Source organism: Camellia sinensis, chromosome 7, assembly GCF_055761805.1.
Source record: "Camellia sinensis isolate YWXY chromosome 7, ASM5576180v1, whole genome shotgun sequence".
NCBI classification, from domain to species: domain Eukaryota; kingdom Viridiplantae; phylum Streptophyta; class Magnoliopsida; order Ericales; family Theaceae; genus Camellia; species Camellia sinensis.
The window spans coordinates 85845859-85858806 of NC_138967.1; the positions used below are offsets into that span (position 1 = coordinate 85845859).

Consider the following 12948-nt stretch of genomic DNA (forward strand, 5'->3'; position numbering starts at 1 on the left):
CGTCAAGAACAAGAAACTAGGTACGCTCGAGCGCAAGAAGGCCCGCTCGAGCACCAAGGCACAAGAATAAAGTACATCCGCTCGAGCGCGAAAACCAGTCCGCTCGAGCGTAGATTTCCCCCTCCCAGAACTTACACCAAAAGGTACTACCCGCTCGAGCGCCAGAGTACCCGCTCGAGCTCCACCGCTCGAGCGCAAAGAAACCCGCTCGAGTATGAAAAACATGCCTGCAGAAGTTCTGCAGAGCACCAAAGTACTGGGAGCGTGCAATATCCGCTCGAGCACAAGAAGACCCGCTCGAGCGGACCTCCTAAAAACTGGGCAACAAAGAATTAAAACCAAAGCCTAACCAACCTGTATCAACTCTGCCCAATACATCCTAAAACCCAAACAAATGGAATTAAAGGATGACAACAAGATAGATACAACCACCAACTCCACGGAATTGAGTCCGGAATACAACAGAACAGTAAAGGGACAACCGGGATCGCTATAATTCCAATGGTAATGTCCTCTAGGTGTACTAAAAGCTGTCAATTTTTTTGACTCTTCAGTCAATTGAATTTGCCAAAATCCACTCTTACAATCAAATTTGTTAAAGATTTTTGATCCTTTGGTTAAATTAATCAGAACATCTTTTCATGAAATAAAATATCCATCAAATTCTAAATTTTCATTTAGTCGTTTATAGTTGACTTCCATTCGGGCTTCCTCTTTTAATTTCATCATGGTTTCTTACCATAAAAGTTGGACTAAAGTGAGAGTTTTCCTTATATGCATGGCGATTTCCTTCTTCAAAATAATTTTATATATAAATATCTCCCAATGCAAATATAGGAAAAAGCCATTTCATTAAGCATAAACAACATCTTAATTCATATTCTATTGTTAGAACAACATAAATATATTTGTGATAAAGAGTTTACGCCCGTTCCACTTGGTGATTTAACTCCCATCATCAAAACTATTGATGAATCACATTGAATTTATAAAATTCTAGAAGAAAATTTTAGTGAAAATCCATTAAAACTATGGCAACGTAGTCCGCGTTATTGTTGTTTGAAATTAAAAGGCCCTAATGTTATCATTAGAGTAAGACCAATGATCTATACTAGACAAGATATAGATGAATTTGATTTTCAATTTCAAGACTTTTTAGATAGAAAGTTAATTGAAGAAATTAGAAGCCCTCACTCTAGTCTTGCTTTTTTGGCAAGAAACTATGCTAAAATTAAAAGAGGAAAATCCCGAATGGTAGTCAACTATAAACGGCTAAATGAAAATTTAGAATTTGATGGATATTTTATTCCAAGTAAAGATGTTCTGATTAACTTAACCAAAGGATCAAAACTCTTTAGCAAATTTGATTGTAAGAGTCGATTTTGGCAAATTCAATTTATTGAAAAGTCAAAAACATTGACAGCTTTTAGAACACCTAGAGGACATTACCACTGGAATGTTATGTCTTTTGAGTTAAATATAGCACTACTGGTATTTCAACAGTGGATGGATATAATCTTTAAAGATCTTAAAGATTGTTGTGTAGTTTATATTGATGACATACTTCTCTTCTCCAAAACCCTGGAGGCGCATAAGAAACATTTAAAATTACTTTGTGAAAAATTCCGAAATCGTGGAATTTTTTTGTCACCAAAAAAGATTGAATTAGAAAAAGAATCGATTGAATTTTGGGGAATAATTTTAGACCAAAAAGGTTTAAAATTATAGGAACATAATTTGTCCAAAGTACGAGATTTTTCTGATACTCTTGAAAATATAACACAATTACAAAGTTTATTTGGGATTTTAAATTATGAACGAAGTTTTATCAAAAATAGAAATTCCTTGGTTAACCAAATTAAGGAAAAAATGTTATTTTTGAATGGACAGCAGAGGATGTTGTTTTGATTAAACAAATTAAGGAAAATGTTAAAACTTTACTAGACGTTTATCTTCCTAAAACAGGTGATTAATTAATTTTAGAAATAGATGCCTCAGAATCATGTTGGGGATGTGTTCTCAAAGCAATACCAAGTAAACTATGGCATGATAAAGAGATACCTTTATCAGAGAATGGGATTCGACCAAGAAAAAATCCTATACCCATAAAATTACAAAAAAAAGAATTAATTTGTGGATATAATTCTGGAACATTTAAACTAAATGAACAGAAATATATTATTTTTTTAAAAGAATTACTTGCGATAAAATTGGCAATATAAAGTTTTAATATTTATTTAGCCCAGAAATTTTATTGTACGCACTGATAATGAAGCAGTAAGAGATTTCTTGATCAATAAAAAACTCATTGAGCAAGGAAGAAGATTAGCCTAGTATAATAAAATTTCATAATATACTTTTGAGATAGAACATCTTAAAGGTACTAACAACTTTCTTGCAGATTTTCTTAGTAGGTGAAAATAATATGTAATGTATCGAATGAATTGTATTGAATAGAAGGCCTATACATACAGGCTGAGAAAGAGTATTCTACTAAAAACTTAACTATGAAAAAGAGTATCCTATAAGAGACCTAACTATGGCAATACCTAATATATTTAAGAAATCAATACTTAATATATGTAGGAATATATACCATATATACATTAACAGTAGGAATTGTTTTTAGAAAATTAAATTACTAAACAAGTAATTTTAATTTTTGCTGAAGACCTCTAGACTAAGAGGAAAAAATGAACAAGGGTAAACAACCCGCATAAGGAGATTGGGTGACAATTGCTAAAAAAGCAATCCCCAGACAAGAAAAAGTTTATGTTGTGTTTGCAGGAAGACAATCTAGAATTTGCACAGAATGGAATGATTGGAATAAGCAATTTTACAAATTTCCAAGAGCTAGTTATAAATCATATGATAGCATGACCAAAGCTAAAAAAGTTTTTTACAGTGTACCAACTATGCCTGTTTATCAAAATATTTTTTGTCAAATGAAAACTAACCTAGTTCCAACTAATATTCAGATTTCTACACCAAATGTATCTTAAATAAAAGATTTTTTCAACCCAGGTATATCCAAAGAAATTTATACAAAACTCAATGGAGTTTGGAAAACTGACATTGTAGACAACAAAGTGAAATTTCGGAAACACATGGGAGTTCTGGCCAACAAATTAGCTAAGCAAACAGCTAAGTTAAAAGATTTACAAAACATTTGTTTCAATATCCTTAAACAAATAAATTGGAATGAAGTTTTTAATTTCAAAAAAATAAACAATTTTCTTCAGCTATCAAATCTCATATCATATGAGTTTTTCTGATCCAGTTTTTGAACAAATAAAAAGAATTTGTCATTTTGAAAAAGCAAGAACTTTGCTTCCAAAAGAAAATTTTCTTTTCATAAAAAACCAAGTTGAGGATCATCGCGATAAGATTAGACAAATCTTAGAACGATCCTATGATAAATTAAATTTTAAAGATGGAATTCCCAAAATAACCATCATGGCAAACCATGACATGTGATTTTTTAAAAACATACATTGGGGAATAACTAATCAAGTTATTTTCCAAATTTTAGATCCAATCCAGTGGATAGAGTATCCAATGATTATTAATGTAATGCTCTCATAGGTAGTAAAAGGCTTCCGATGGAGTAAATATTTTACTTTTTGGATCTCCAGTGTAATTACCCAAATTTTTTATAGCAGGCCTTCTCTAAAACGCTACGTGAGAGTGGTGAGTGGTTATTATTTGCTTGCAAGGCAATTGGAATTTTTTTAGAGGGAGGAATAAAATAGGACCCACTACATACACTTTAGCTGATGCTTTGGCAATTGCTCAACATCATGATGCAATTAGTGGCACCGAAAAGCAGCATGTGGCTGATTAAGAGGATAGAGTTCCTAGAGATTTGTTTGCTGGGGAGAGTCAGTAATCCCACCTTTACCTTCTTCTTTTTTTCTCTGATCTATGGTGTTGAGACTATGTAAAGTAGTGTGTCATGTGCAACACTACCATAGTTCAGTGTGGTGCTTGGATGAGATGGAAAATGGATGGTTATTCTGATTCCAACCTCTCAGATCAAATTTCTGGTATTCCTAGTGCTCTGTTTATGTTTTCTTTGTGTGAGGAGAGGAATCTTTTTGGCTGTGTGTTGTCGTAGTTGTGCAAGAGAAGAAGACAACGATGCATTTTGTTGGAGCTCCGAAAGTTGTGTGTTGCACTGCTGCTAAGCTGTTGTGCCGGAGTTTGGCCGCCAATCTATATCTTTGCCGGTCCGGCATGAGGTGAGGATGAAGCTTGTGCCGTGTCTTTTGGTGCTGGTATGGCTTTTGCTCTTCCAGTGTCGTGCGTTGAGGATGATGAAGTTGCTTTCAGTTACTCTAATTCTGAAAGCCAAGAGGTTTCAATGAAGATCAATCGCACTAGAAACAAACAGGGAGGAACATTTAAGTGCAACTCCTTGATTGAAGTTACTCCTAATCAAATGAGGCAGAACAATTTCTTTTTTTTTTCTTTCTCTCTTTGGTCTCTCTCTCTGAATTTTTTTTTTTTTTATTACATTTATCATATAAAATCTTTGATCCACCAAAATCTATTAGGTTTTAGACCATAGTTCTTAAGATCAAAGTGAAGAGCTTGGTGAGAGCAACGTTTTGACTGGAGATCAAAATCCAACAAAGTCGAAAATTGGAGTTTTTGCTTGTTTCCTCTTCTAGCTTGAGGCAGGGATTTTTCCTACACTTCTTTATGCACTTTTACTTGATTATAGGGAGCTTAGAGTTGTATATAATTTAATTAGAATTTTTGAAAAAATTGTGATTTATTTGCTTAAAAGAGAAATTTTGAGAAAAATAAAAAGTTGATGTCCAAATTGCGAAAGTGTAAACTTGGAATATGTATGTAAGGTTATGAAAGAGTTATGTTTTAAATTTGAACAAAAAACGGACTTCGATTCGATCGGTTTTGACATTTTTACCGGTTTGGGGCCAAAAGAGCATTTTTAAAGAAAATAAAGGAATTACGTTTAACTTTTGGAGCTTTTGATCAAAATAGGATGTCATGGTTGAGTAATGTTTGGAGAATGAGTTTGGAAAGAAAATGATGTTTTCTTGGGCATTAACGGTATTATTTTGCTTAATGTATCCGTTGGAATAAAACCGATACGGTTAGAAATGAACCTTGAGAGGTTACCGGACGTGATTGTGATATGAAAACTAGTATAGTTGTTCATATTTGATGAGATGTGGAATAGATTGTATTTATCAAAATTTTTAGAATTTAATTGTTTAAATATCTGTTTAGAAATATCTGTTTTGGGCTATCGGTGGAGGATAGCCATGATGGTTGTAGAAATGCATGTGACTTAGCTAAATTGAACCACATTCCTCATTTGTTACATTGGACATTGCATTACATTCATTTCATTGGAAATGTATCTGCTTTTGAGAAATGTTTGGAAATGTATCTGTTTGCGAAAAGATGAATACTTGGTGAATCTAGGTAGAGGGTGTAGCACCGCGCGGTTAGGTGTCGAGCCTTCCAGTTTACTGGTAAAAATGACAATGGTAGTGCATTAGGGCCTATTTGCAGACACTCACCTAGAGATTCACAGAGCCTGTATTCATGTAACAGATATGGTTTAAAATAGAAATGGTTTTATATCTGTTGTTGCATCTCAGCATTGCATGCTTTATAAAAAGAGAGATAAATTGTTTTATCATGAGTATGGCATGAGCATATTCCTCTTTAGTCTTGTCATGGTTCATATGTTGTGTAGTATATGTCCACTGGGTTGTGGCTCACCCTATAAGGGAAACCATTTCAAGTACAAGTGCTATGCCTCCGCCAAGGCATTGACTTGGGAGAACTCAGAGCTGAGGCTTCATTTTTGTTTTATTGTTATTTGTTGAATGTAAGCCCAGGGCTATATTTGTGTTTAGTTGAAACTCTATTTTGTATAACCAAGAATGTTCTTGGATAAATTTGTAAGCCTATAGGGCATTTATTATCTGTTTGGCTTCCATTTCATACTTGTTGTAAAATGCATACTTGGGATTGGAACTGGGGCATTGAGATGTGAACAGCATGTATTTGGCATTTGGGATTTAATGGAAATGGATGTATGGAATAGTTAGCTATATATATGTGTTTGTCTATCAGGTGGGTCTTGTTGCATAAATAGATATACTTTGCCCAATTTTCAAGGTGTTACATCCAGCACAATCGGTTGGCGAGAATGAGAACATTTTTTCCAACCATATCAAATTTGGTATCTTAAAGAAACCGAAGATTTCGAATTTGAGGATGACTATTTGAATGAAGATCACCAGAGGGGGAGATTGGAAAATATTCAAAAACTGCCTTTAACAGAATATTGGATAGATAGTCTAATAATTGTTTCACAAGCAGCTTCTAAAATCCATGACTCAGCAAAGTTGCCATTCATGGTCACAGACGGTAGAATACTATTTGTAACTCATTTTCCCATAACATATCAAAGGTCTCCTACACAAATTAATGAGGCTTTTGACATGTTATTAAATCTCAAAAAGAGAAACAATTTGGATCTTCCGTTGGAACTAGCCATGACCGCGGATGATGTAAAACAATTTCGGAATGAGCGATACAACCAAGATCCTGATTCCCCTCTACTAGAGACTGATGAAAAATACCAAATCTCGCAAATAGGATGGAAGCATAGTGGACCCCACTATCACATGCAGTTGTCTCATGATCGACTCCAACCTTATCCAGGACACGTGAAACAACCTGCATTATTAGGCAGAAAGTGGTTTGACGAATCCTTTCAGTCGACGCTACATGACAAATAAGATCAACCAAATCTTATCTATTTCAGTCTATCTCTTTGAACAACGGGATGGGTAGATAGTGTATATAATTGTAGTTTGTCAAAAGATGGCAAATAATTGTAGTTTTTCATTTATGTTTCCAAAGACTTTCTGGTCTTTGTATTTATTAGTTTGTAGACTTTTGTGAAAGTTTAAGTTTTTGGCCGTATTGGTGTTGTAAATTTCAACAAAGTAGATATGCAATACTTTAGGATAGACTTTTTGGATTAGGATAGCTTTTTGCAATAACTTTAGGATAGACTTTAGAGATCTTTGTGTTTGAATTAATCTAATGGGCCATAGTATTGTTTTTCCCGTGCAAGGGCCAATGGGCCATGGTATTGTTTCCCCCAAGCAAGGGCCTATTAATCAATGGGCAATGGTATTGTTTTCTCTAGGCAAGGGCCTCACTATTGGATGTCACGAATACAATTCAAAAGAGAACTTCATTCATCAAAGGAAAACAACATTCCAATAAACCAATCATATAAAAATTTCGAAAGTAAATATAGTTTGAACATATCTTTGTAAAGTTACTACTTACAGTGGGTTATATCCTCACTAGACCTCAGACGTCTACCTAGAATGTGAATTCAAGTGTATCGTAGCTTAATTCTCCAAGTCTTCTCCAAATCCCCTTCAAAATCTCCTTTCTCATTCTAAGGTGTTGAGTTCTTCCTCTTCATTTCTCTAAATCTCAGCCAAATCATGTATTTGAATCTATTTGAGCTTATGTAGCTCATATATATATAGGTAATTATCTTAAGTTAATTAAGATTAGTTAGGGCTAATTAATCCCACTTAATTCTAATGAATTCTAATCAATTATTCTAATTATTTTGAATTCTAATCACTTAACCTATTGGGCCAGTAAATTTCGGTTTCTGAAACCGTTTAGGCTTTCAATTTTTATCCATGTCGGTTTTCAGACAGTTATTCCACGCACTAACAAATATACACACCAATAATCACATAATTAAGCAACTAAACTCACACAAAATAAAATATAAAAATAAAATACGGTCTGGGGTTGTCACAAATACAATCCTGAAAAGGGAAGTTTCTTGTCCTATTTTAAAAGGTGCCAAAACTTTCCATATGGAAATGGTAGGTTTAGTCAAAGGGTACATTAACTATGTCTATTAATATACCTCTTGTACCACCTTGGATGCTATGCTTTTTGGGTATAAGGCCCGTTTCCACCCAATGTTGTGCCAACTCGCTTTCCCATATCGATAGAGTCGCCACTTAATTTTATGAGAAATTAAGAAACTTTTAACAATGAAAACTAAATGCAAGACCTGATCCATCACGATTAGAGAATTTCTGGTTTGGGAACTAATTCACAAAAGGGGGATTTCATTAAATGATGCACCCATTTTTTCCAATCAAAGATTGGCCTATACTAATATTCTATTTTATAATTTTAGAAATTAATAATTTCATAAAAATTCATTATTACCTTAAAACTTTTAACTAATCCTAAAACTAGTTGATTTGAGTAAAATAAATATAATTTATTTTAGATTAAAAGAATAAAGTCATATTTTTTCAAAGACAATAATTTTCCAATAAAAATAGTTTTTAATGATCCATGGCCATAAACTCAAATTAAAATAAACAATATTTATAAAAACACTCAAAACAACCAATTTTGCATAGAAAAATATTTCACTTGATTTATTGAAAAAGACAATGCACCAAGCAAACACATGCTATGAAGATGAAACTTACCCAGATGCCCTTTCAAGCGCATTACATGCATTACATAAAATAAACACGATCCTAATATACAACTAAATAATGGCCCTAAGCCCGGTTTAAGGCTCCTAACATGATTATGCATGAAGGGCAACTAACAAATAAAAAAGCAAAAATATGCTAAAGACATGATGTTTCAAATTGGGCTTAACGCATGATTTCTACATGATTAAATTAGCCTAAACATGTTGTTTTTAAGAAGAAAAAATAAAATAAGTGAAAATAGGCAAAAAAAACTTAACAAAGCTAACACCCAACATGATGATACGATGAACTAACACCTAACTATGATTACATGTTGAAAATAGAATGGAAAAGCTATTGAAATTAATTAGAGAAGTGAGTTTTACTTGCTGGTTTGATTAAACCGAAAAGCACGCGAAGAAAAGGCAAGAAAACCAAGTTTTATTGCTTCCAAACCTCCTTCTAGTTTAAGTTTATGATTTAATTCAAGCTCTTCAAGTCTTCGATGATTTTTAGTTGTTAAAAATTACTGTAGGAGGGTGTATTTTCGGAGCTAAGGCAATGGGGAAAGAGGAGGCAAATATTTTTGCTTAAAAGCTCACAAAAATGGCTCAAGAGTTCAACCTCTTGAAAGAGGGGGATAGTGCTTATTTATAGGCAATGAGGAGCCTTGGGGAACACCCTAGGTCATCCTAAGTCTCCCTCTTCGCTTCCTCTTGCCGCCTCCCTTCAGAATTGCACCAAGATTAAGTTTTCAAAACAACACGAATGGATGTGCGTCTGTACAACTCACATGCATGCGCTCAAGTTGGCTTGGTATTCATGCCACCCATGCATGCACAAGTGCGGGATCCCATGCCCTTAGCTTGCTTGTGGCCCAAGTAAACCCAAATTGCCTCTCAATCAATGTTTTTTTATAAAATCAGTCACTAATTTTAGAAAATGTCATTAATCAAAGATACAACCGAGCTTCCCTCTCTCTCAAGGTCAAAAAGTTAATTTTTGGCTTGAAAACAAGTTCAAGGATAAAATAATCATTTTCTAAAAAAAGCCAATTTTTTTGCTAAAACGCGATTACACAACTACTCTAAACAACCTCAAATATTCCAAAGATGAAAGTAATTACTATTTCATCATCGGAAAGCTCCTAAAATCTTAGGATCAATCAAAATGAGGTGCCTACACCTCCCTATATATCTGTAGGTGACAAAAGTGAACAAGGACTGTGTCATCTTTGTGTATATGTGTACGTGACATGAAAGACCAGCATGTCTTGCCTTCTCTTTCGGAGAAATGTTTTGTAATGATTCTTTGTATCAAAGTTGTTAAAATCAAACCGGTGAACAAATCGAAAAAGAATCAGGTGGACAAGTTACTGGTTCAACCCGATGATCTCATAATTATGTAATAAATATATAAAAATAGGTATTAAATATACAAGATATATATTTATGAATTATATTTGTTTATACATTTATTTTTTTTTATTGATACTATTTGTAAAAATGTCAATTATATTAGTATATTAAAGAAAATTATTAAAATATAATAATTAGTTATATCTACTAACTTTTCAATAAGGGGTATTGCTGGCTTAGTGGTAAGCAATAAGGTTCTTATTATTGAGGTCTTGTGTTCTTGGGCACTACATTTTTCAAAACTTTAACTTATGTGCTAAGTCCGGCTGGTTCCGGTACAAGTAATCTCAATTTTTTGAAAAAAGGACTATTTTTGAGCTTGAACGAGTTTTGAGGGTCTAATCGGATCGAAACTTGGACCAATCAAATCGGCTGGTCCACTCCAATTTTCAAAACAGTGCTTTGTATATAGTTAGTTTGGCAACTGAGATATATAGTAATTTTATTTTAAATTGTACTCTGTTGTGACTAAGTGAAGATTGTAATAATAAATAAAGCATTAGTTTGTGTTCATTTCATCTATCTACACACTTGCATTGAATGGATGTTAATTGTATAGTTGAACCTTTAGTAGTATACGGCTATTGGCCGATCACTACCCTATCTTTGTTTGGGGTGGATGGGTGGTGACAATCTTAGTCACAGCTTGGTTTATAAATAAATAAAATCAAGGATAATACATTAGATGTTCGTTGGCAGATGAACACAACAAAGAACCATACATGTGGCGGTAGGGCCACGCACCTGAAATTCATTTACCCACCCAGCCATGTCAAATGCCCCTTCAAGCTGACTCTTACAACGAACTAGAGAGATCACATCAGTAAACATAAATTTACCAGAATGTTGCATCATTGCCGTCTAACTTTGATATTTTGATTACACATTACAATGTTTTGTGTCATAAACTAGAAATCTCAGAGTTTTAGCACCTTTAACTATTACAATTGCTTATAATGCCATGCCATACCATTCACCAAAAAATATAGGGGCTACACGATTTCTTCTACACCAACAAAACAACTTTACTACCATTATGCAACAAGGTTGATCAAAGAAAGAATATGGCCTTGGTCTTCAAATGCAATTACATCATCGATTCTTGTTTTGATCAGATGTCTTTGCCTTAGATGATGAACTAGAGGTCTCTTTAAATGCAGATGGGCATAAATCACTTACACTGCAAATTGTACACCGAGGTCTAAGAGGAGTACACACTGTCTGTCCAAATCCCACCTGTTTCATTCAAACCCACAGTAACAGAACGCAGTTTATAAAGTAAGATCCACCTTACTATAATATAGCAGAATAGACAATGGCAATGGCAGACTGAGGATTCATTGTCCAACAGACCACAGCATATGCAAGTATGCGTTTGCATGTTTAAGCATGTAGTAGGAAGACTGAGCTACACATACCAAAAGAGGGTTAATTGGAACCCATTCTTCCTTTGGAAGCCATAGTTGCAACAACTCTCTCGTCTCCTCAGGAGATGAAGTTTTCTGACAAAGAACAAAAGAACTAATCAGTATTCCGATGTCATCCATCATAAGCATGTGTTTTGTATGGCTATCAGCAGCCCTTATAAATCAATTTATCACATTTGAGTTCATCAAAATCAGAACGTATGAATTCATCATATTTAGTTTACATGTCATTATTTATTTTTTTTATTTATTTTTTTTTTTTTGTTTGATTAGGAATCTACTCAGTTAACAATAAGTTAATAACATCATAACAAAGGTTAACAAGTGAACCCATATCATTAGTTTGGTGATAGATCAGTAAAATGGGTAACAATTGACTTAACTATAAAATGGTTTAGGCATACAGAGAAGCAGTGAACCATTTTCAGTGACAGACTGAAATAAAAATCAGGATATTCACAAGTAGATTTACCGCTGTATTAACAAGGACGATAATCTAACACATTTATGTTGGGGAAGGATAAAAACAATATGTGAGAGAACAAGAAACAGAAACGCATACTGGTTATCCAATTTTGCAGCAAACCATTTTGGTACTATTGTGTGCTTTTTAACCTTCACTAGGTTGAGGATAAGGACAAACATGATCCCAGTAATGGCGCAAAAAAGCCTGATACAGAAACACTGTGAACCCCCCTCCCCCCTCCTCAACCTTCATCATCTATTTAAATGCTTCTACTTGTTTAGATTTGATTGAGCCAATGGTTATCCGCAGTAAAAAAGACGGATACTTTGAATAAAGCTTAGCTAATTTACTATACAAGCAAGATGTATCTAGTTTTTCTGCCACCGAAGTTTTTTAACCAATGTCCATCTATTGGTTTTTGACATCAACTTCTGTCCTGATCAAAATCAGACAGAAAACATTAACTTAAAAAATTTTAAAATGTATAACATTGAGAATTGTAGAAGAAAGAATTCAATCTCGAAATGTCAAAGTCAAATTTTGTAGAGTTCAGAAAATATAAGAACTTTATCTACTACATTTGATGTGATCATGTAATTAGGAGTATGCACCTGTTTTGTGCCTGGCCGTGACACCCACCCAAGTCTATTGCAGATACGATGCACGTGAGTATCTACACATATCCCTTGAACATTGTTCCATGCCACATTCATAACCTACACCAACCCACAGCCAATTATCATAAAACCCACCTAGCAAATTAATGGAAAGCAATTAGCAGAACTTCAATTTACCCCGTGGTATTGTCAATGTGTGGATTACTACCCCATAACATAAGAAAATAAGCACATAACTATCTGTGTTTATGGACTAAACGCACTGCAATTACCCAAAAAACTAAACACACCGTCACAATTTTCATCCAAATTAACTGGACGTTAACTCACGCACCATGGTTGAGCATGAACATGAATACAACTATTTTTTTAGAAAAAATACCTTTAAAATTCTTCAAAATTACAAAAATGTCATTTTCTTCTTGTTCTTCTCCCTTTACTCTTCTTCCTCCCTCCTCCCCTGACATCACGGTCACCCCCATCCCTCGG

General features: G+C 34.1%; 1 protein-coding gene across 4 annotated transcripts in view; it reads right to left on the reverse strand.

The window, feature by feature from the left end:
- Nucleotides 1-10783: 10783 nt before the first annotated feature.
- Nucleotides 10784-12948, reverse strand: part of LOC114265735 (endonuclease III homolog 1, chloroplastic) — a 44181-nt gene continuing 42016 nt past the window's right edge. For all 4 annotated transcript variants that reach the window (XM_082878382.1, XM_082878384.1, XM_028206555.2 and 1 more), the window contains exons 9-11: nt 12454-12558; nt 11368-11451; nt 10784-11185 (exon numbers count right to left, since the gene is read on the reverse strand). In XM_082878382.1, coding sequence (XP_082734508.1) covers nt 11042-11185; nt 11368-11451; nt 12454-12558 — 333 coding nt within the window. In that variant the 3' untranslated portion in view covers nt 10784-11041. The remainder of the gene's footprint in view (nt 11186-11367; nt 11452-12453; nt 12559-12948) is intronic.